Genomic DNA, 26,236 nt, shown 5'->3' with positions numbered 1-26,236 from the left:
TGTGTCCCAGAGATTCTGGTATGTTGTATCTTTGTTCTCATTGGTTTCAAAGAACATCTTTATTTCTGCCTTCATTTCGTTATGTACCCAGTAGTCATTCAGGAGCAGGTTGTTCAGTTTCCATGTAGTGGAGCGGTTTTGATTGAGTTTCTTAGTCCTGAGTTCTAGTTTGATTGCACTGTGGTCTGAGAGACAGTTTGTTATAATAGACATCCTATATGGTTTTATAACATATGTTAATAATATTTACTGAAGGCTGGGTGTGGTGGCTCATGCCTGTAATCCCAGTACTTTGGGAAGCTGAGGTGGGTAGATCTTGAGGTCAGGAGTTTGAGAACAGCCTGGCCAATATGATGAAACCCCATCTCTACTAAAAATACAAAAATTAGCTCGGTGTGGTGGTGGGCACCTGTAATTCCAGCTACTCAGGAGGCTGAGGCAGGAGAATTGCTTGAATCCGGGAGGTGGAGGTTGCAGTGAACCGAGATTGCACCACTGCACTCCAGCCTTGGCAACAGAGTGAGACTGTTTCTCAAAATAAATAAATTAATTAATAATAATATTTACTGAAATATAACCTGAAGAAGATTAAACATTACTTTGGCAATTCCATGTATTTAAACATGTTAAATAATTCTGTTTACCTGTTTTCTGGACATTCCAGAGACCCTCTGTAGCATCTGAAAGCTAGATGTCAGGAAAGACAATTGATTTTGGGAAGCCTGTTAAATATGTTATTGATCTAAAACACTTGATGTTATGAATGGAGTTTTAGATTACCATAAGTTATTTGTTTTTCTAAAATGATGACTTAAAAATTTGAAAACTCAAAAACCTTTTATTAGCCTTTAGTATTACATGAAAATCCTGTTCAAGAGAAAGAACCAAATTTTACCCTTGCATTAGTTAACTATTAATGTTAACCCCAATTTTAATGAAACCTTATGGACAATTATATTTAATTTTAACCAGTTTGATCATGATGTGAGACTTTTACAAACATTTTATAACCCTTTACACATTTTGCTGAAAAGAGTACCTTGTTGTGCTTTTATTTTAATGCTGAACTTAAAGAAAAATATATGTAATACTCTTTTGAATTTAGTTAATATGTGTGTACAGAGTTTTCATGGTAAGATTAATTCATACAGTTTTTTTCCATAGTTTGCTTAAATCTTCTGCTTTATTTGAGAAAATTCTTTATCCCTAGGCAAAATGTACATTTCCATGCCTTCTTACAATTTTTTTAGTAAAAACACATTTTACTTTTTTCACACACCTTGCATGTAAATCCATTTGCAGTAGTTGATATGGTTTGGCTTTGTCCCCACCCAAATTTCAACTTTAATTGTATCTCCAAGAATTCCCACATGTTGTAAGAGTGACCCAGGGAGAGAGAACTGAATCCTGGGGGTTGGTCTTTCCTGTGCTATTCTCATGATAGTGAATGAGTCTCACGAGATCTGATGGGTTTATCAGGGCTTTCCACTTTTGATTCTCCCTCATTTTCTCTTGCTGCCACCATATAAGAAGTGCCTTTCACCTCCCACCATGATCCTCAGGCCTCCCTAGCCAAGTGGAACTGTCAGTCCAATTAAACCTCTTTTTTTTTCTCAGTCTCAGGTATGCCTTTATCAGAAGCATGAAAATAGACTAACACAGTAGACTTAATTACATGTTATAATGGTAACTCTTAGCAATTTTTAAACTTTAATGTAAAACTTGGTAAGTTGTTTTAATTATATAGTAGGTGCAGATAAAGTTTGACTTTTTTCAGCATTATTAGGGGCATGGTTACTTTCGTATGTCCCCAGACATTACCCATTGTGAAACAGGCAAGTTGAACAGTTTTTAAACGCCAAAGAAGCAGTTTAAAACCTTAAAATATTTAGCAAAACTAGTATGTGACTTGCATAATTTAGACTACCTATTTATATTTTGAAGATATTTGCATTTTACCAGTAATCTTTAAGGCTGTTTTTAGTTTTTAAAGATTAAAGTCATATGAACTGAAAGGTACCAGAGCTTTTATTTTTCCCTTTAAAAAATATTTGATCCAAGTGCTTATCCTTTTTCTTTTTTTTTTTTTTTTATTATACTTTAAGTTCTAGGGTACATGTGCATAACATGCAGGTTTGTTACATAGTATACTTGTGCCATGTTGGTGTGCTGTACCCATCAACTCGTCAGCACCCATCAACTCATCATTTACATCAGGTATAACTCCCAGTGCAATCCCTCCCCCCTCCCCCCTCCCCGTGATAGGCCCCGGTGTGTGATGTTCCTTTTTCAAGTTAATTAAATAGAGCTCTTTTTAAATAGACATTACACGTGCAACACATGTATAACTACACAGCCAGGCAGAAGAAAATCCAGCAGCTTAGGGTGGAACCATTTAAGAATAGGGCTCAGAAAGTATGTAGTTTCTGCGGCCTGATAAACAGGTATACCTGGAAGGTGAAAACAGATTTTGAGAGGTATTTATTTGCCTCTAATTTCAGGGGTTTAATGAGGAAAACAGATATTTTTCCCAAGATGGGATTTGTGGTGACTTTTCTGTTTTCTCAAGGAGTCCTGGGTTACCAGCAGTTATCCTAGGGCCTTTTATGCATGCACCAAGAGTGGCAATACAGAGTGGAGAAAAATAAATCAGTTGACTGAGAAAAAGCTTTTTCCAGAAAAACAACATTTATGAAGAGGAAAAAACATAAAGGCCTTTAAAAATATACCTATAACTTAGATATCCACTTTTAATTTAGCTGAGAACTTTTTAAGAAAATTATTTTTATTAAAACTACAGAGAATATAAACAGTGATTTTTATTATTTCTTTTATCGGTTTATACCACTATCTGTTCACAGTAATGTTTAGGTTTTCTAGTTTTCTCTGGAAGAAAGTGACTGCATTCAGACAAGGTGGGGTTTTTAGGTTGACTGCAGATCACTCTAGCAGCAAAGCTTGATATTTGAGGAGGTGATTGTCTGTTAGCCAGAGACTTTCCCTAGAGGACAGCAGTCCTGCTATATTGTGTGGGGTATAAACAGTTAAGTTATTCCCCATGGTTAACCTGTTGGCTTCTGGCACCTGCAAAACCACCGCTGCAACTTCTTAGAGGCAGGCTGGCTATCCTTTAGCCATTAAGTTAAATTCCTTGCTTAGATAGCCCACTGATTGTTGAGCTGCATCTTGAGCTTTAGTTAAAATTTCCAGGGTTATCACCTTCCTTTCTGATACATAGAGATTAAATGCCTTCCCTATGGGAAGACTGAAGAAGGCTGCTGCTTTCAAGCAAGGCTTGCTTTAACTGGTTAAAAGCTTTTGAGTTTTATATTCTTAAGTTAGGGAGTGAGTTTTATCTGCTCGAGTTTCTTTCATGAGGTGGTATATGAGCTATTCCACTGTACCCAGGTACCCACAGTCTGCAAAATTCATTAATGCCTAAGAATCCTCTTTAACTGTTAAAGGAAATGGGCTTAATCCTTTTCTCACCTGGTGCTCTCATCCCTTTTGATAAGGCTGACCCACGTACTTTACTGAAGTCTGACACAGCTGAGGTTTAGATTTTGAGGCCCTATATTCCCTTTTAGCTAAGAAATTATGAAGAGCTTTTAGTGCAAAGCCCTTCACGATTGTGCAATAGGAGGAAGGGAGGCCTGGATTAGGGAGGAGAACAGAAAGACCAGCTTCGGTGTTTAGAAGGAAGTTTACCTTCCTCCCTTTTACCTCCAGAATTACCCAGGGTCCCTGGGTCATAATGGCAGTCTGAGTTGATGGAGCCGGGGAGTTGAGCCTCAGGACCCATTAGTCCTACTGGATCATTTGTGAGACAGGCCCTGGACCTGGTGACTTGCACCTCTGGGGACAGTCTGCCTTCTAGTGGTCCCTACCACAAGCTGGACAGAGTTGAGGTAGCTTTTTTATTGCCTGGGCACTCCCTTTTGAAGTGTTCTGGTTTGCCATACTGATAGCAATTAGCAGGTGCACCAGGGGACTCTGGATTTGTTGTTGTTGTTGTTTGTTTTTTGAGACAGAATCTTGCTCTGTTGCCCAGGCTGAAATGCAGTGGCACACTGAAACCTCCACGTCCTGAGTTCAAGCAGTTCTCCTGTCTCAGCCTCCCAAGTAGCTGGGATTACAGGTCCCCACCACCACACCCAGCTAATTTTTGTATTTTTTTTTTTCCACCATGTTGGTCAGACTGGTCTCGAACTCCTGACCTCAAGTGATCTTCCTGCCTCGGCCTCCCAAAATGCTGGGATTACAGGCATGAGCCACTGCACCCAGCCAGGACTCTGGATTTTATAGACCTGTGAAGTGGCCACTACTGCTTCTGTTCTTTTCTTGTGTTTCCCCTCTTTTTCCTGGGCCTCCTCCTGGTTTCTGTTGTAAAAGACCGAGGAGGCTGCCTTCAGGAGGTTTTTATAAGGTACTCTTTGGTCCCATAGCCTGCTTTTGTAGTTTCCTTTTGATATCAGGGGCTTCCTGGGTAATAAATTTGTCTTTTAAGATTATCTGTCCCTCAACTGAATTACGAGATAGGGAGGTGTGTTTCACTAAAGTTTCTCTCAGCCTTTTTAAAAAGGCCATCTGGTTTTTTATTTAACAAAGACAGTTTACAGTAATTAAGATGTTTGGTTCTGGTTCTCTGCATTCTATTGGGAATGAGGATCCTGCTTTTTTTTTTTTTTCCTTCTTCACCGTCTTTTCCCTTTTGACTGGATTTCTCTGTTGACTGGCTATAGGAGACATGGTGTTTGTCTCTGAATCTCTCTGCTGCCTGTAGGGCTGCCTGTTTTTTGGCAGCCATTAGGGTTTGGCTAGGAGTAACAAAACATTTCCCCATGCAAGATTAAACACTTGGGTTAGATTTTGGAAGGCCTTTATATACTTATTGGGGTCATTAGAAAACTTGCCTGGGACCCCCTTTGTTTAAGGTTCTGCAATGAGAAGGGAACTTGAACCCCAATAGTACCATGTCCATTGGTCATTTCCTGCAGAAACAGCAGCGAAATTGGGGGTTTCTTGGGTGTTACAGCCAGAGGAGCTGATGATATGACTGCTGGGGGCCCTGGATAAGGGGGAAAGGTAGGGCATTTAAAAGTTGCATTTGAGAGTTACCCAGGGGTTTGTTTTTCTGACTTTGGGGAGTTACTTTTTGTAGGCTTGGCTGATATGACTGCCAAGAGGGCAGGATTAATTTTACAGTGCTTACAAAGATCTGGGTTATCTTGCAAGGCAAAGAAAGCTTGTATGTAGGGAACCTCAGACCATTTGCCCTACGGTCTGCAGAAAAGATTTAGTCGTTGGATAGTGTTGAAATTAACACTTCCCTGAGGAGGCCAGGCCTTCTCTCCCTCCTGCAGTTGGTAAGATGGCCACGTGCTTGGACAATAGAATATATGCCGTTTTTGTTTCTTTAAAGTCCTAGGGTCAAAGGAGTTTCCTAGAGTCCTAGGGTCAAAGGAGTTTTAGAATGCACTCAAGAGGAGTACAGACTGCAGATGGTTTGTTACCCAACTAGAAAAGAGGAGGGGGGAAGGTGTCTCCTTTCTCTTTTCTGAGTGACCCAGAGTGACCCTAGCCCTCCATCTTGCTGGTTTCCTAGACCCACTTGGCCCATGAGGCTCCCAAGGTACCCTAGTGGCCTGAGAGAGATTATGTAGTAGTTGAATTTGGGCAAGACTCTTTAACGGAGGGATTGTTTTAATACTAGCTCTGGTTTCCCTTCCTATGGCCCCAGTGAAACATTAGAATTCCAGAGAATGGCACCAATTGACTTCCAAACATAAAATCCCATTTTTGTTTAAATGCCAGTGTAGTTATATGCAGAGCATGTGCCTTAAAAGAACACAAAGACTGAATGGCTGTTTTGCCTTTGATGGGGGCAGCATCAAGGCTGGAATCTGTCTTACCAGGATGGCTTCCTCCTGGCTATTGAAAGTGGAGTTTTTCTGACTACAAATAGGGTACAGGGCCTGATGACTGATAGAGGGATGTAAGAGAGAAAAAAATTGGGGAACTAGAAATTTGGGGCAAAGAGCTGACAAGGCTCCCTAAGGAGAAAAATTCCATCCCACTAGATGGAGCTGTAAGGTCTGAATTGTTAGATAAAAACTTTGACAAAAGTTAGAGGGTTTTAGGGCTTGATAGGCTGTCTTAAAGTATGTCTCCCAGCAGAAGAAAATTAACTTGTGTATTAGTCCGTTTTCATGCTGCTGATAAAGACATACCTGAGACTGGACAGTTTACAAAAGAAAGAGATTTAATTGGACTTACAGTTCCACATGTCTGGGTATGCCTGACAATCATGTTGGAAGGCAAAGAGGAGCAAGTCACGTCTTACATGGATGGCAGCAGGCAAAGAGAGAGAACTTGTGCAGGGAAACACTCTTTTTAAAACCATCAGATCTCATGAGACTCAATATCATGAGGACAGAACAGGAAAGACTTCCCCCATGAATCAATTACCTCTCACCATGTCCCTCCCACAACCCATGGGAATTCAAGATGAAGTCTGGGTGGAGACATAGCCAAACCATATCAACTTGTTTCATAGAAAAGTATTTTAGTTCTGCTGGGCAGTGCTGGCTTCTCACATGGGAAAAGGAACAGCTTAAATGAAGTGGGGGGATAGTTGCTTGGGGAGAAATAGCTTCCTGTTTAACTCCATTGAGTGCTATTGTTGGGAGATAAATAGGTTTTCAGATTCAGGTCTTGGAATCCCCCGTTTTAAGGAAACCACAGAGACAATAATTTGTTGAATTACATTCCTAAGGCTCCAGCTGACTTTGCCCAATAAGACTATATCCCCAGGTTGCAAAAACATCTACAACATTGCATACAAAGCAGGGATAGGAAACATGATAGTTGCAAAAAGAAAGAAGGAAAATGTGATAGAAAAAGACTGGAAGTCCCTGTGCCAATTCCCTAATGGGCTGTTGGTGACAGGAGTTAGTCCAAGGGCTTCCAGGTAACACTGAAGTGTAGCCTCAGCCAGATGCCTTCAGTTGCCCCGAGGACCTCCTTCTGGCCTCACGTGACATTAGGTCCTTTGTGAAAGGAAACTGGATTGGAACAGAGTCAACATTTTCAACATGTGAGGGCAAAGGGAGATTGAAAAAGTTCTCTCCAGCAAGCCTTTCCCCTGAGTCTTAAGGCTGGCAGCCACACTATTCATTTTTAACTGGCTGAAAGGGACTCACTGTTTTTGTTTGCTCTTGAGAGAAAAAATACTTAGGATAAGAAGCCTTGGAAATGAAAGTAAAGAGTTAATGGTCTGCTCTTATCCTTTAGCTGAATCCCTTTCTTCCCAGCCAATGCAGTAAAATATGTTGTATTTTTGCCAATGCACCAAAATACGTAGCAGTACTTCATTGTCTGAGATAGTACCTGGAGTTCTTTGTCTCATGTCCAAGAGAATTAAGGAGTGCAGAAACAAGGGTGAGATTGGAGCGAAAGTTTAATAAGTGAAAGAAGAAAGCTCTCTGCAGCAGAGAGTGGTGCCAGAATTGGTTGCCCACCATGAGGTTGGGGTCCAGGGTTTTTATGGACTGGGAAGGGAAGGAATATGCTTAATCTGTAGGCTTGCTTAGAGAAAGTGTGATTTAGTTTGGCCTGGGACCAATCAGGAGCTGAAGTGATGATTCATAGGGGCTACTTAGCTTAGCCTGGACCTATCAGGAGCTGAAGTGAAAGCTTGGCCCTGGGACCAATCAGGAGCTGAAGTGATGATACATAGAGACTGGGCTCACAGTCCAAAGCTTGTCCAGAAAAGGAAATGAAAGTGACCACCAGAACCCACCAGAACACACCATGTATATGCCCACAAAAGGAGAAGAGACTATTTCCTTGAAGCCTGCTGGTTATACAAAGGACAAAAGCTTTTCTATGCTGAGCCTTGTTCCCTTGTTAAAGTGGCTGTGGGCATATCTTAGGCACAAAGAATAAAGGCATTTCTATGTTGGGCCTTGTTCGTTTATCTGAGTGGGCCAGAGGTTTGTGCAAGTTTTCTTATCTGTGCCTGCAGCCTGATTTTTCAGGCTGTTTCTCTGCTTAAAGGAGTTTTACCAAGGACCCACCCTAACTGCCTAACTTTTCTCTCTTGCTGCCACACTACAAGGGAATGGTGCTAAACCTGAAAGAAACCAGGCAATCATTTACTTATAACAGTGTACACTTTTATCCTTAGAAGCAATAGATAACAGCCATAGCAATACAAACAAGTGAACACAGCAAGAATTGTATTTATCTGGGTTAGGGCAGAGTGAGAAGAATGTGGTAAGATTTCTCAGAAGTTTAGCCTGGGGAAAGCTTCTGCGCACCAAGCTCTTAAATTGAGAACTGTTCCTTTTTGGGACCTGTATGCTATTTTCTCTTCATGTTTATAGATGCCTAGCATGTTTATTTTAATTATTCCAATGAATCTTTCACCTAAGCCTCTTAAGTCAAGGATCTTGTAGTATGGTTCCACCTACATGTAAGAATTTCAAGAAGTTATTTCTCTATACATCAAATGACAGGAAACTTGGAATTTGTGTAAATCTCTGTCAGTAAGAACACTTTGACTCTTAAAATGGGAAATGGAGGCCAGGCATGGTGGCTCATGCCTCTAATCACAGCACTTTGGGAGGCTGAGGCAGATGGATCACTTGAGGTCAGGAGTTTGAGATCAGCCTGGCCAACATGGTGAAACCCCATCTCTACTAAAAATAAAAAAGCTAGCCGGGCATGATGGCAGGCACCTGTAATCCCAGCTACCCAGGAGGCTGAGGCAGGAGAATCTCTTGAACCTGGGAGGTGGAGGTTGCAGTGAGCCGAGATCGCGCCACTGCACTCCAGCCTGGGGAATGGAGTAAGACTCTGTCTCAAAAAACAAAACAAACAAACAAACAAACAAAAGAAGGGAAATGGAGCTAAGCATAGTATTTTAAAAGCGATGATCATAAAGTTAAAAAGAAATGACAGAGCAGGATATAAATAGCACTAACATGGAAAGTATATGCCTGCCTTCTCATAGGTCTGAATAGAAACTAAAATCTTTAACACTCCCATCATCTTTTGGTACAAGATAAATTGAAGCTCTCCTCCTCCTAGCATGGGTCAACCCTGAAAAACATTGCCTACATACATCTCCGAGCATTACCCCATATATAGTAGTTAAAAGTGCGTGAAATAACTTCATTTTAAATATAATTAAAGACATTTTTAATTAAGAATTAAAAATAAACATCTCTTTTTCAAGCTTCACAATTATCTGAGGTACGTTTGTGAGTGGCTATAAATTTTGGAAATGAACACATTCGTTAGTAGAGTCCTGGACAAGTGAATTTTTGCAAGTATTGTTTTGGTATATGAACCTTATTGCAACTAAAATAAGTTTGTGAATTGACCCAAATTGGAGTTGTTTTAGCATTATCTATAGTAATGTGAGTCATTTTTTGGAATGAAATTTGAAAATGACTAATACTATATAAGTGAACAGTTATTGAGAACTCCGTTCTGAAACTTTGAATGCTATAGACTCAGCACATCAACAGTGTTAACATCCACAATGTATTATAGCATAAATGATACAGTATTTTGTGATGTAAGTATTCTTGTGCAATTCAAGTATTGTGGTCAATCATATAAAAATTATAATTACACAATAATAAAAGTTTAATATATGCATGCAAATAGCTTAGTCTTACTATGACTTCCTCATACTTATTTAAATTTGTTGTGTTTGGCTTTTACAATATCACACATCTAGATTACAACTCCAAATTCAACAATACAGAGATAAACTAAATATTATACTTTTTACCTAGATAAAAACATTGGAAACATGTAAAACAGTTTTTCATTTAAATTGTTATACTTTTTGATGTAAAACTTTCATCCTTTGCCAGATTTTAACCTGAAATATGTTTCAAGATTGCTTTATAATTATTTTTAATGTAATGCATTAATACAGAAATCCTCAAAGAGGGACAGACTAACATATTATTAAAATCAATCAACAAATTTTACTCAAGATATATATTTTGAACAGATGATAAAGTAACTGCCTATTTAGAACAACTGATGAACATATTCTGATTATGGTATTTATAAAAGGATCTTCATATGTTGTCTACAGAGCTTAATGTTAATGCTATTTTTTATTGAGAACAAAGTTCCTTTAAATATTTTGAATCTACAATTGGACTCTAAACACAGATTTAGTTCTTTCTTTTGTAAGCAAAACTTATCCAGATGTTAGTGGAACAAAAAACTAATGAACCTAATTGAAAATAAAAACTGGCTCTTTTCAACTTCTTAATTTCCATTTTATTTTAAACACATTTTAAAGCCTTAGCTATTACAGGAATAAATTAGTGTTACAACCATAGATAAAGTATCTGCCTTAAGGTGTTGCAACTAGGAATCTTAATTTAAAGATGGGGTGGACAACATGGGGTCAACTTTAAGTATATGTACCTCTATTTTTTTTACACCCTACTACTAGTTTTCCATAGCCTATAATCTAAATTATTCTATGGAATAATATCTCCCTTTAAAGGGGCATATATTCTAATTTGGTGGCTATTCTAAGAATTACTTCAAAGTTATATGGGTATCTATTAAATAGAATATCTGAATGTCTACTAAATATAGTAGACATTCAGAAAAGAAAATATGTACAATTATTGTAGATTCAAGATATCTGGAAAAATTAGAGAAATCTTTGATATATAGAGAAAACTGCAAAATATCAATGACTTTTTCAAGGCAAAGTATATTAAAAGTACATTTGTTTTCAATCTCATTCTTTTTTATTATTATTATAATTTAAGTTCTGGGATACATGTGCAGGACGTGCAGGTTTGTTACATAGGTATACACGTGCCATGGTGGTTTGCTGCACCCATCAAACCGTAATCTACATTAGGTATTTCTCCTAATGCTATTCCTCCCCTAGCCCCCCACCCCCCAATAGGTCCCAGTGTATGATGTTCCCCTTCCTGTGTCCATGTGTTCTCATTGTTCAACTCCCACTTATGAGTGAGAACCTGCGTTGTTTGGTTTTCCTGTTCCTGTGTTAGTTTGCTGAGAATGATGGTCTCCAGCTTCATCCATGTCACTGCAAAGGACATGAACTCATCCTTTTTAATGGCTGCATCGTATTCCATGGTGTATATGTGCCACATTTTCTTTATCAGTCTCATTCTTATTGATACAATAAGGACTATTGGAAACACATTTCTGCTTTTAATTAGCTTTCTCTATAATTAGGCAATTAAAGCTCTAGAGCTCTCTGTTGGTACAGAGATCACTTTTGAACCATTTAAAACAACTCACTTGCTTTGCCTTTTACTATCTTTGGTATCCTTTTGCTTTGGATTAGCACAATAAACAAGCACAAAAGATATCTGCAGTGTTGATAGTTGAAAAGAAAATCAAATTTCACTGTTAAGATAATTTGGTTAAAAGGGTTTCTCTTATTGCTACATAGCTATTTTAATGCTTTATTCCTTTTACAGCTCCCTCTGTATTTCCCAACAATTATTAAAAGTATATGATTTGAGCATCCAACTAGTTAACTGATATCACAACTTTATTTTTGAAGAGCAAAATGACAAAACAGTAGACATCTTACATTTTTCATCATGGAGCCAGACACAAAGTTAATGACTGGGTGAGGGCTCTGTCTGACCTTACCTGGCTTATTGGTTCACAAGTATCAAAATCAGTATTTTATTTACTGTTGTTCCTTTCAGTATTGAATGAGTAAAATACCAATGGTAGTTTTCTTTTAGGTTAAAGTAATAATATAAGTTTTACTTTTGACAGAGTGAAAGCAATGTAAGAGACTTCTGTGAGATGATTAACACTTTATTTTATAGTTTTTTTATTGCAGTATACTATTCAGGGTATTCTACAATCTTATTGAACACAGCATGGAAACATCAAATTGATATTATTTGATATGTATCATCTTTTCTTCTTGATATAAGAAAATACTATTTTTTCTGAAATAGGTATCTGTATTTTAAAGGGATAATGGTTGATTATGAGTAAATAATTGTTTAATTAAATACTGAACCATTATTTCTCACAGACATTAATATCTTCTCTTGGAAACAAATGCAATATGTCAAATAAAATATCTAATACCTCTTTCCCATAGTCAAATCATGTTTAATACTTCTTTATACTGGTGAAATATAATACATTCTGACCAAAATCTTGTTGTTTGTCTATAGGTAGGTATATATGGATATATAACTTGAAAGTTTCTAAAGTACAAGAATTCATTTTTGTATACAATCATTTATTATAGGTAAGAGAACTAATTAGATTTAGGACCACAATACGTACAAGCTTTAGAAAGACTTTCTACTAGCCTTAATGTCCAGCTCACAAAACAATATTGCACTGTTAAAATGTTTTCAAAAGTTTATGGTTTAAAAGCGCATTCACTTTGATTAGAATTTTCTGTATTATTTAATGTAATGTTTTAAATTTAGTAGAAATAGCCAAAATATGAGGGACTAGGCACTGCTATTGAGACTACTTTTCCTTTACCATTTCTTCTCAGTTTTCTTTAGTGTAGCAGTTCTTAATGTGTCATTCCCTGACCAGCAGCATCAGCATCATCTTGGAAGTTATTAGAAATGCAGATATTCTGGCCCCACATCTGACCTGCTAAATTAGAAACTCTAGAGGTGGGACCCAGAAATCTGTGTATTTACACACAGATAAAATGATTGCTCTAAAATAGTGGTTGTCAAATTTTAACATGCTATGTTAAAATTTGACAACCACTATTTTAGAGCAATCATTTTAGAGCAATCATTTTATCTGTGTGTATGTATGTGTGTGTGTATGCATGTATGTATGTATATATATAATTTGCAGGACTGTTGGCTGTGGGACATCATTATATTTTTTGTATATAATATCTATTAACTTTATTTTTGCTTGTATTATCTTGCAGTTTTTCTGATTGGTTTATGACTTTATTCAGTGATAATACGAAAATTCCTATCTTCACTGAAGGATCTGAATAACCATTTTAACTCAACTATATTGCATTCTTGAAAGTAATCCTTTCAATGTAAGTATGACATCTTTTCTCATTCTCTTTGAAAATATAGTTCTAAGATTAATATAGACAGGTAAAGAGTGGCTAACTTCCTATTTTTCCCATGGTCAGAGGGAACATAGGGTTGTAATAGGGAGAACAATTACATTTTATTTGTTATACAAATATCCATTCACAGTCTTTTGTGATATCTTGGCAAATTGCTTGCTTTGCTTTGCATTCCCAGATGAATTTAACCAGTTGAATAATGGAAACCACAATGTATTGATTTGGGCATTTACTATAGTCAGATACATTACAGGCATACTAATAGGTTAGGCTAGATGGGAAAAATGTTAGCTTAAAGGATAAGTAAATTGGGAGAAGACAGGGAGCCAAAAGAAGTTTTAAATATTCTGCAATGTGAACTGCTGATCTCCACATTTTGAAAACGATAATTAGAAATTTCATGTTTTGTGCTTCTGTTGAGGTTTATGTAGAAAGTTATTGAAGAGTTTCTACCTTGAATTTGGAATTTTAACTCATGAAAATGTAGCTTTATAATTCACACTCAGTAAACACACTTTCAGTAACTAAGAGTTGGATTGTATTCAAGACAGTATTATAAGCAATGTGGGTGGCTTTGTTGCAGTTTTTCCACCTTTACCATGACATTCATCCAAAGTTTCTATTTAGCCATACTTTTGATTTAGAAAATTCAAATTAAGTTTCCCAACAAGTTTTCTAATGTGCTGTTTTTGATACATGGGTGATTGACTCTACTATATGTGATTAAATATGGAGCCATAATCTACATTAAGATAAGTCCTATTACTTTAATGCTATATTTGAAATTTGTACTAATAACACATTGATATTGTACATTATGTGAAAATGAACAGTAGCTGTGCCAAACAGAGCATAACATTATTGTCAAATCTTGATTATTCATGTTAATAGAGGTCAGCCTTGTTGGAGGCATGTATAGATTCCAGATCAGTACAAATCACTTATATTTACTCCATTGTGACATGTATTTTATTATATTTTGTGCTTATATATGTCTATATGTATATGTATGTTTGAGTGCATATGTATCACAAATTTTTATCATAATTACACTTTTTTCTAGGGCTAATTTAAAAAATTTATAATTTTCATTTTCTTATATAACAGTAAAGGTAGTTAGTGATATGGTAACTCAGAATTTGTCAGTTAGTAATGATATGTCAATAAAATAGACTTGATTTTAAAAACAAGCTTTCATATTTATGGCTAGAGAAAAGTTAAAAAAAACTAACTGATTATTAAAGCCTTGATTTAGACAGTTGAAAAATGTGTTGCTCATGCAAGGACACCATTTCTCCACATCCTAGCAAGTTGTCTTCACTGTTTCTGTAATTATTAAGAAATGCTAGGCCCTAACTATTTTATATGTGTGCTTTTAAAGCTTGTAGATAATTGAAAAGACTAGAACGTTTGGAAATCACTAGCATAGATAACTAAGTGGCTATTGGAAAGTTGCACACTGATGGACAGTTTTTCTACACCACTTTCCTGGTGTAAAGTGAGGTTGAATTTTGGGCCACTTTCTTATCTTTGCAAGATCTTACTGTGATTCTGTTTGGGAAACAAAATCCTGTCTTCTCCCTTCCCTGGTATCTAGGAACAGATCCAAGATGTTAAGTAGGGCTTCGTATTTCTTGGTTTGAAGGATATCTTTTGATCAAGGAATTCTGCATTTTGGCAATGATTTATTTTAGTTATGTCTCTGAATGGTTTTATTTGTATATAAAGGTCCTGTCAACTTTTGTTTGGGAAAGAATTTGGTAATTTCAGTAATGTCAATATAGCAACATAAATGTTTTCCTTTATTTTCAGATCATAGATGATTTACATGGAGACTGTAGGCCTAGGATTAGAACATTGAATTTTTTTAAATTTTTACTGATATTGACAATGGAAATTTGCCATTAAGGAAAGGAAAATGTATATTTGCAAAACAAATTTGCACATGAAGAAGGAATTTTAGAACTTTTGCTGTATGATCAATTAAAATCTTATAGTTTATATGTGATATTTTAAAAATGTGTATTAGGTAAATTGTTTTTCTTCCTAAAACCTTTACATGAAGCCATCCAGTATTATGAACTATTTTTTTCTAGATTGAGAATTTGAGTATAACAAACTGTTAGCTTGTAATAATTCAGTGATAATTTCAGGAGAAGGAATTAGAAAATAAGATTACCAGTTCTCATTGCATGTTGTATCACTTCATGTAGCATCTTGCTCTTTCCAGTGTCCTAAAGATGCTATATAGATCATTTCATTGGATAGATAAGTTATCAAATTCTGAAAGCCTGATATGTAGTCAGTTTGATCCATCCGTCTTTAAGGATTGATTTGGATATTCACGTGGCTGATAAAACTGTATAAACAGTCATTAAAGTGGCTTAAAACAAGCATCCTATTTCATGGGTCGTTTCATCATATAATAAAAATAAATATTCAGTCTGTAGTTCGTATTTCTAAGGATTTCATACAGAGAAACAGAATAGGTTTAATTTTTCCTTCTCACTAACACAGATATGCTGTTGCTTAATTGGCCTTTTGCAAAATGCATGTACTATCAAACTAGTCCATGTAGATGTCAAATAAGATGATTCCATTTGCTGTAGTTCTACTAGGGAAGTACATAATGCTAAATTTCAAATATTTATATTCTGTTTTGATAGCTCCTTAGATAGGTGAAATATGAATACTTTCTACACAAATCTGTCTTAAGCTTCATATTGTTTTTTATTTCTGGAAGTCAGGAACAAATGCCTAACCCCAAAACTATATCCGTGCTGAATGTTACTTACTTTCCTAGATTTATTTGTTTAGACAGCTTATTAATGTACTTGAAGATCCATGTAATCACTGTGATTGTACATAATTACATGATTATATCTACTTGCATTTATAGTGTTACTATACATTATAAAATGTTAACTTCCTAAAATTCCCTAAACTATAAAATTATCTGAGCATATTATATTGCAAATCTACAGTGAACATTTTTTAAAGCTTAGGAATCTTATAGGTTTATATATTCTTATTCTCATTTCAGGTACAAATTTAGTAATCTCATCTGTTTTTCATTTTAAATTGACATTCCTTCAACTAACATTTTTTAAAGGGCTACTGGGCACATAGAAGAGGTGTTAAATTTGGTACTTTCCTTATTAAGGAATTAAAGGAGCTCATACTCTAACAGAAGACTTCAGTAATATTCTTTAAAGTAAGAGTAGTTATATGTATGAAACTGAAAAGTATATGAGAGAGTGATCTGATGCTTATGGGATTGAAGATTATGTATATTGTTTGTAAACACTATGCTATTGAGTCCATTGGTTCTAACACAGAGACATGTTAACTGATCTCACTTTAAAATCATGATAATTAATCTCAATGATACATCATGGTTATCCCATGAACAAAATTTATATTGCCAAAGAAATACCATCATCGTAGGATTTACATGAAGAAAGATTGAAAAAGGCCACCATTTTGTATCAACAGTCACTCCAGCAAATTCCTGAGAAATCTGTTTGCATTCATCAATGTATCTAACATCTTTGACATAATAATTGTGGCTTTTATTTCACTTTTATATTTAAATATGATTAAATATATTGGTAGTTTCCTTCCTAGTATTATCATGATTTATGTTGAGGGTAAGTCTATTTTTAACTTTTTTATATGCTTTAGCATTGATTTTAAGGTGCTAACATATTTCTTCCCAATATTTTGCTTGCTGTCTAGTGATCTACTGACTTCACAATGTCTGAAATCAGATTCACCAATCTCACTTGGGATCAAGTTATAACACTGGATCAAGTGTTAGATGAAGTAATTCCAATTCATGGAAAGGGGAATTTCCCCACAATGGAGGTAAAACCAAAAGACATCATTCATGTTGTGAAAGATCAACTCATAGGGCAAGGAATTATTGTTAAAGATGCCAGATTGAATGGTTCCATAGCAAGTTACATACTTGCAAGCCATAATGGAATCAGCTATAAGGATCTGGACATTATTTTTGGTGTTGAGCTTCCAAGTAACGAAGAATTTCAGGTTGTTAAGGATGCAGTTCTAGGTTGTCTACTTGACTTTTTACCAAAAGGTGTAAAGAAGGAAAAGATCTCCCCAGATATCATGAAAGAGGCTTACGTACAGAAATTCATCAAGGTTTGCAATGGGCATGATTGTTGGAGTCTTATCTCCCTTTCAAATAACACTGGAAAGAATTTAGAACTAAAATTTGTGAGTTCACTCAGACGGCAGTTTGAATTTAGTGTAGATTCCTTTCAAATTGTTTTGGATCCCATGTTAGACTTCTACAGTGACAAAAATGCCAAGCTAACCAAAGAGTCCTATCCTGTTGTGGTAGCTGAAAGCATGTATGGAGACTTCCAGGAAGCAATGACGCATTTGCAACACAAGCTCATATCTACCAGGAAACCTGAAGAGATTAGAGGTGGTGGCCTTCTGAAGTACTGCAACTTGCTGGTTCATGGCTTCAAACCAGCCTGTATGTCAGAAATCAAAAACCTAGAACGTTACATGTGCTCTAGATTCTTTATTGATTTTCCTCATATAGAAGAACAACAAAAGAAAATTGAATCATACCTCCACAACCATTTCATAGGTGAAGGAATGACCAAGTATGACTACCTTATGACCTTGCGTGGAGTTGTGAATGAAAGCACCGTTTGTCTCATGCGTCATGAAAGAAGACAGATTCTCCACCTGATCACCATGATGGCTTTGAAAGTACTTGGAGAACTGAATATTCTACCCAATACAGAAAAGGTAACTTGCTTTTATCAGCCTGCTCCGTACTTTGTGGCTGAGGCAGGGTACCCTACTTATGTAACATCTGAGCCACCCCCCATTATCTTCCTGCCATACTACCCACTGCACTTTCATGGGTCAAATGGTATGGGTTAAAAAATACACATGCAACAATAGAAACTTTGCTTTAATTAAACACCACTTAAAAGCAAGTTTCCAAATATAAAATTCAAGATCTATTCTTATTTTTGTAAAGTTACCAATTATTTTCAATTACAGTTGATGGAATAGCAGTTACCAATAATTTTTGATCAATTAAGCCATCATATTAAATACAATATCTATAAACCAACCACTTTAAATGTTTTTCAAATGTTGACTAGCTATAATAACTTTCAAATGTTGTATTCCTCTTGAAATGATTTTCAAATCTTTTGACTACTTGTGACTTTCAAATTTACTGTGACAAGCATATCAGAGATGCCTGCATCTTTGACTAAAATATAAAAGGACAGATTCGTGTTTTAAAATTACGATGTACAGTGACGTACCAAATTTTTTATATTCAGTCGGTTCCTTTGTTACATTTAGTTATTTTTTTCTATTGAATAATATCATCAATACATTTTCAGTACTTAACAGAAATGCCTAATTTCAAAAGCAACAGATTCAGAAGACATTAAAACCCTGGACCTTTCAAGCAATTTTTGACAATTAAATTGGGTCGGATACAAAAATCCTTCTATAGTTTAAAGGAATGCTGGAAAAAAAATGGTTCTGGAAAGCCCTGGACATTAGTAATTTGTCATCTACGTAATAAAACATTTAGTTAATTTGTGGATTTGAATAACAATACCATACAGCTGTGCAACTACTACTGAGATCAGATACCGGGTTTTTTGCCCCTCAAAATAAGTTAAAACAAATGAAAATGACCAGCTCTGAATGTGAAAGCTTTCTATCATCATTTACTACTACAAAGAGACTGTAAATGGCAAACAGGAAAAAACAGGCAGAGGTTTATAGCCATAGCATTTACCATTTTGTGGCCTATTTGAAAAACATCTTTTATGTTGAGAAACATTCCATTTCAGTAAGTTAATATATTTTCTTTGTAACTAAATGAAACAGGTTTTCCATTTTGCCTTTACCAAAGATCATTTTCTAACATGCCACTCAAGTGCTTCCTTGTGTGAATTTTTGCATAACACTATAATTTATTCAACAACTGTGTATATTTACAATATATCTAAATATATACTTACTACATCAAGTATGCTGCTAGAAAAATCTACCAGTGGGATTAAAAATGTATTTTCTTCCCATAATGAAAATAATCCATGACCAATATTATCTGAAGTGTCAGAAGGGGAGCTGTCTTGAATTAATATGGATCAGGCCATTGGAAAACTTCAATATTTCCACTTGGTTATGATTTTTTCTGAGTTTCCATTTCAGTTTTTATTGACCATCACATGTTTTTTATCACAACGTGACCTGACAGTTGTATCCTGATAATTTGCCAGTTATAGACTGTGCTTAACCTATCTTCACTGTACTACAATATTGGACAGAAGTACACCAAATATGGCATTTTCAAATAACCAATATTTTTGAGATGTTTTATACCACAGCACGAGTGGCCATCAGTATATTTTTAAAGAATTATATATCACAGAACCCTGAAGCTTTAAAACACTATGGACTTACCACTTTCTTGACAAATAAATAATTTATAAATACAATAAAATATTTAGAAATGAAAGGACTATTATTGTGATGTCATGGGTATGGGTTCAGTATTTTCCAGAGTAGCATTTGATACTGAGTAGCAGAATTCTGAAGCTATTTGGAAATATCTCATACCCCATGTGCTCTCATAACTTTCTTTGATCCCATTGAGAATTTAAACTCCTTCTTTCCTAAAAAGCGAAATATTTATGGTATTCTCCTGAAGCTTTAAGTCCTGATGGAAGAATGGCCTGAAAGCTAGATACATTCTCCTAACATTTTAAGCATGTATTTCCCTTGTGAAAGGAAAGCTCTCAGAACTGCTATCTATGACTTTCTCAAGAGAACGAATTTAAACCTCTTGAATGGGGATGGTATCACTGAAGAAAAAGCTGTAGCTTTATTTTTCATGGCTTTCTTTCTATAGATACCATTACCAAGCTAGTACTTTGCTCCCAACTAACCAGAAAAATACCAGTTTTCAATAGTGTATGAATATCTCTCCAGGATTAGGCTAGTTCCCTTGAGAAGGAGTATTATTTCATTCTGCTCATTAGGGTAGTAAATGGAAAAGGTTTTCTATAAATTAATGAATGCTAGCTGCTTTACCAAAAGGAGTTAATAGAAGTTAGTTTTCAAAAACCCTACTCTAAAGCATGTGATATCCCATTACCAGAGAGAAACAGTATTATCTTTGCCTGTTTAATATGTAGTCATTTTATTTTGTACAAATGCAATACTGAGTCTTGGTTTAGGACGTTTTTCTTTTTCAGGAACCTAACTAAAACCAAAAAAGAAAGCAATTTTTAATATAATTCTAACATTCATATCTGTGAGACAAATTTTGTCAGCTGCAGGTACATATTTTTTAAACCAGAATATTCTTGTATTTCAAAAATATCCACACATTATCAAAGCTCTACAAGTAGGGTATTTATAACTTTTAAAATTTTATATATTCTTCTAATAGTGACTCATGCCCAGTTTAGTTGAACAAAATTGAAAGAGAAGGATTAACTAGTTGATTTAATTTAGAGAAAACCCAGCTAAATTCAAGACAAAAATATCAGAGCTAGAACTGTCAATTTCCCCTCAAAACTTGGAAAGCCTTCTGTGCCCAAATTCCATCTTCTTACATCAGCAAAGATCTATTAAAATACATTCAAGTTAAAGAGTTTAAACTTTGTCTTTAAAGTCACAGGTTATGCATTGATAAAAAGATGAAAAATGCCTCAGATACAATTAAAAATCCTTTTTATTCAGTGCATCTATTACCTGGAAGTAGTCGTTCAACTTTAAAAATATGGGAAGTTAAAGTATATAATTGAGAACATTGTTGAAGTTTTAAAGTTTCCAATACTTTTCAAAATTCCATTGATTTAAGAGTGCATCTGTCTCACTCATTGAAGATTTTCAAAAATATAATTTACATTGTAAATTAACATTAAAACAGGATTGGGAGATATGTAGAACTACCATTGAGTAAATATTTTCATGAAGGCCATTTTGATAAGGTATCAAGCCCAACATTTTAACCTAATCTGGGATTTATTTCCTTTGCCATTTGTAAAATAAAATGCATTTAATGGTTTGTTTTTAGTTGTGCTCTCCATTTGGTGGTTATATTCTGTAAGTTATAATGTTAAAATTTATGTAATAAGCATTTGGAAATTGTGTTGCTGAGCCACTGCTCCATTTAATGAATATTTCTTCAGCACATATAACTGAAAGTAGCAAACCTGTTGGGATTTCAGTGTTTTACTCTTAAGTGCTTCATTAAGGAAATAGTGTTTTCTTGAATTTTACAAGTTTTAGCAAACAACGTAGTATTTAGAATATATGCTATTTGGAAGCCAATTTAGTATGTAACTCGTGATCTTTGAGCGTAACACATAATTTCTTTTGCTTTTTTATGGGGGATGTAAGGTGATTTTTTTCAAAATGTTCATGTTTAAGGCAGTACTACATGGATGTATTTGTTTGAAACAACAACAAAAGCACACTTTTTGTCTATATATAATTCTTGAAAGAGCAGAAGATAGACAATAGATGAGCAGCTAAATTTTGTGTGTGTGTGTTTTTTATGACCCTTCAAATAAACCAAGCCTCCCTGTCCTAGAAAAATAGTATCATATAGATATACATTTTAGTAGCTCAGAGCAAAATAGCCCCTGTAAATGCATAAAATAACCTTTCTAAGAAAGAAGTGTCTTCAGAGGGCCCTCTTTTAAAATATTTTTCTTCTTAATTTCCAAATTAAAATTGATGAGTCAAATAACCCAACCCAAGTAATATCATGGTAATTTTTTTTTGACAATTCACATGTTACATATTTTAGATGGTAGAATTTGAACCACTCTCTAAAATGCTAATAAGCAGTTCACCTTATGTTATGAATAGACATGGTTCAGTCATACATGGTCCTTTGGCTCAACTAAGAACCCAGAAACATGGGATTGAATTATTGTTTTAGTATTTGTATAACTCCAATATCAGTGGGGGAGGTTGGTCTTCATGAAAATGACAGTAGAAATAGTATGAGTGTTCACACTAATATTCTATTCAGTAATTCCACTTTTATTATAGGAGGACAACATAAATAAAACTTGTCTATATAACAGGTGACTTTAATCCCAAAAGGAAAAATAATGCAGGCATTGTCATATTTTTAACTTGTGAAATCAGAGTTAAAAAGGACATTCTTCTATTATGTGTAGTAGTAACTTCCAATATTTTTAAAATAAAAATTGATATTAGATAGCCATTACATTTATGTATTTCTGTTTTAAAAGTTATTACAAATGTTCACTTCTCCTCAGTAAAATTAAAGATTCAACACAAACATATGTTTGCAGATATTTGAACAAACAGAATTGTAAATAATTTTCTCTAAGCTTCACATGTAACCTTTTTGAACACAAAAGACTTCTACATAAATTATTTTCTTTATGGTTTTGAGAGTTTTATAAGGTAGTTTTGGACATTGGGAATTAAATGCCTTCAAAAACCAATGGTTATTAAGGCAGTGAACTTCAAATAATTATTGTCTTATCGCAAGATTTGCTATCAGGTAAAATGCATTTAATAATGTCAGCAAGTAAAAAGTGTAAATTTTAGCAGTTTTAAGGTTAAAAATAGACTTCCTTTAAAAGCACCTAAATACATATTTCAAGTGAAAGGCATTGTATTCTTCTAGATAAATAATATATGTACCAAAACAGAAACCATGCCAGGAAAGTTATGCGATTTTGAAATGTAGAGGACTATATTCAATATGCTGTGAATAGATTTCTATGAAATTCAGCAACTATTTACTAAGTTAGGGAAAGTACCTCTATAGAAGATATATATAAATTCTGGTAATCCTGACAGTTTCCAAAAAGGGAGCATGTATTCCATTTTCCTGAGGACCAAGTTTTTAATTCCTCCAGTTTTGCTTCCTCATTTTCTTCATTTAGTGAAATGATAAGAGTGCTCACAATGATAAGATGCCAAAAAAATGACATCTGGGGGCAATTTGTTGCTATTTATATTACTGAAAGACAAAATGATACTATGCCAAGTTTAATTACTAGTGAGGGAGAGTCTGGAAATGTCATGATTGTTAGTCAGGTAGAATTGTGTTTGTGGATGGTCCCATTCTAGAAGAGAAAGCTTCCATGTGTGCATTATAGAGAGTCCAATTTTAGGAGTTCTAATATTTCAAGATTTCCCTTAACTACATACACTAACAACACTTTAATTCAGAAGCCATGATTCTAGAGGTAAAAATTGCAGAACCCAGGAATTCTAGGCAGCTAAATGTGAAGAAATTACTTAATTGGCTTACTGTATCATTTAAAGCTCATACTGGTATAAATTATAAAATACCTTTCTTTAGTAAGAAGTAGTTAAAATTATTTTAAGCATCATTACATGATACTGTGTAATTCCTGGGAATTTTTAAAAGATAAGTCGCATTTCAGTTTAGATTTGAATATATAAAAATTATAAGTAAAAACATTTAAACTTTTAAGAAATGAAAACCACATGTCAACTTAGATTTCATACATAAAATTATGTCAAATCATACAAACTTACACATTTTAAATTCCTATAGACTAAATAGTGCATTACGATGTAAAACTTTTCCTAGATGATTCACTTTCATAAATTATAATGCAATATCTGTTTACTGAATAAAGTTCAGTATATTCTATGTATTTTATTCAAAAAGCTTAAATATTTTTTAATAAAGATTGGAAATAACCCAATGGATTATCTGCATTTTCCAGATCTCAACTCATTTTAATTGGATGATACTGTTATATGAATATGTTTTCAATTTGCTTTTAAGTTCTTTGACACAGTTTAGTTGTTTGATTTATAGATGGCTGACACTAAACTATAAGTTGACATAGCAAACTCTGACTTGATCTTTAAATAAAAAGTTCCAGTATTTTTAAAACAAATCCCATATATCTCTGGAAACCACATTCACTTTATATCCATACACTGCCACTAGACTAAATTGAAAAGTAACATTCTCTTGGGCAGCTCTTGGCTAATTGTTTAATCTCACGTAGTCTCTGTTTAGATTGAGTGAAATCAGTGTTAGTAACTTTTCCATCTAGTTTGAAAGTAATAAGCAACTACAACATTTTTTTAGGAAATTTTTATTGTGGATATGTTTAAACATGCATAAAATTACAGAATGAGCCTTCTTCTGTACCCATGCCTCAGCTCAGGTTGTTGATATTTGCCAGTTCTGTTTTACCTATCCCAGCTCTTACACACACGCTCATTTGCATGCTTTTTACCCCTCTGAAGTATTTTAAAGTAAATTTCAGACATTATGTAATTTCACTGTAAATTTATCAGCCATGTATCTCCAACTGATAAAGTTTAAAAGAAAAATAAGCACTTTACCATTATCACACCAAAGAAAATTATGAATACCGTTATATCACCTTATACCTCAATCATTGTTCAGATTTCCCCAAAAGGTCTCAGGAATGTAATTTCACCATTGAGTTTGTACAAATCAGGATCCAGCAAGGGCCACACATTGCCTTCAGTTTATGTGTCTCTCAAGCTTCTTTCAATCTTGTCAGTAGTTTTGTTGCCCTGCTTCCGCTATTTCTGTTGTGCCATTTGTTTTGGGAGGAGACCGACCGTCTGCTCTGTAGCGCTCCCCCGTTCTGAATATTTTTGCATCCTCTTGGTGTGCCGTAATACAACATTTTTTAAAGTTCTTCTGGGCATAGAGTTAATGTCTCAACCTACAAAACAGAAAATTAAAAAGAATTAAGACACTTATCCAGATAATTCACATCAGTGACCTGTCACTGTGTAATAAACAATGAAACAAATACCTAAGTTATTTATGATCCAAATCATTGAATAACTGTGTTTTCCCATATGAAGCAGACCAAAAATAACTACTACATATGGCACAAGTCCTACAATACTATTTCACGATGTGTAAAACAATTCATCTGATAAAGAATAAAGTGAGAAGAAGGTCTGACTTCAAATCTAAACCCACAAATTGGGTCCATAGGTATATATCTTAAAGTTGTGTCTGAAGTTTCAGTTAATTCTAATTCAATTGTTTAGCATTAAAGAAAATGTTAGTGAAAGGAATTATAGTCACTGAGTGGGAAATGAAACAAACATCTAAATGTATTTACCCAGAACCTAGAGAAATTGCTGAGATGATTTCCTACACTATTAAGAAGAAGTACAGTTTAAGTAATTCAACTTTTTAGGAAAATTGTGAATATAAATATAGATTTATAAAAATTTTGGATACCTTTTTAGCCTTCTAGTTTATATCACCAGTTCTAGTTTTTTAGTGCAAAAATATGTAAGTGTCCTGAAAAACTTACTGTGTTTCTGTAAATGAAAATTTTGAGCAGTATTTCAGTAGTGGGGCATCTAAGAGATGACTGAAATTTCCAATGGTGAGTTAAATGTCAATCTTCTTTGCTTTCATGTTGACTGTATGTTTGCTAAATCAGAATGGTTTCTTACCATGTTGTTATTCATTACATAGTTCTGAGATGTGTAGCTACTATTTTAGAAAATGTATTTTACTGTTAACAAAATAAGTATTGTTATAAGAGCAGTATGAGGTCTTTTTGGTGAAAATTATTTTAAATAGATTATAATAACTGTAATAAGTGTAACTGTACTCTTTATTATTTATCTAATAGTTTTTATACCTGTTTTGTCTTGTGCTTTTGTACACTATAAGAAAAAACACTGTAGAAACTCTGTTATTAGATAAAAATGATTTTTAAAATAAAATAACCGCGAAACATACAGCAATGCACCACCTCCAAAATGGGTAAATGCCTATTATTTCAAACATCACCAAATTGCCCACAGTGTCTTCAGAATAGGACGTACAAAGAAAATTTACCCTGGAATTTTCACAGAATCCCCAGTGATTTCATTAGTAGTTGCAAACATGGAGCATGCGAAGAGACTGATCTTCAGTATATTATGGCTCTATATAATTTACTTTCACCATGTACCAAAAAATAACACCATCCACGTAGCTTAAGATAATTATCATATTCTTATAGATTTCTAATGCCCAGGTAGATTCTAAAAAAGACCCAAACTCCTTTA

General features: G+C 34.7%; 1 protein-coding gene across 1 annotated transcript in view; it reads left to right on the top strand.

Annotated features, from left to right (window-relative positions):
- The window catches only part of TENT5D (terminal nucleotidyltransferase 5D), a 27,343-nt gene extending 7,687 nt beyond the window's left edge, over window positions 1–19,656 (top strand). Inside the window, exons 2-3 of the mRNA XM_025372996.1 lie at window positions 12,962–13,081; window positions 16,856–19,656. Of these exons, the coding sequence (XP_025228781.1) occupies window positions 16,874–18,043 (1,170 nt within the window). The 5' untranslated portion in view covers window positions 12,962–13,081; window positions 16,856–16,873 and the 3' untranslated portion in view covers window positions 18,044–19,656. The remainder of the gene's footprint in view (window positions 1–12,961; window positions 13,082–16,855) is intronic.
- The last annotated feature ends 6,580 nt before the right edge of the window (window positions 19,657–26,236 follow it).

Source organism: Theropithecus gelada, chromosome X (assembly GCF_003255815.1).
Source record: "Theropithecus gelada isolate Dixy chromosome X, Tgel_1.0, whole genome shotgun sequence".
Taxonomy (NCBI): domain Eukaryota; kingdom Metazoa; phylum Chordata; class Mammalia; order Primates; family Cercopithecidae; genus Theropithecus; species Theropithecus gelada.
The sequence above is the reverse complement of the archived record's forward strand: the minus strand, read 5'-3'. Positions and strand labels throughout refer to the sequence as shown.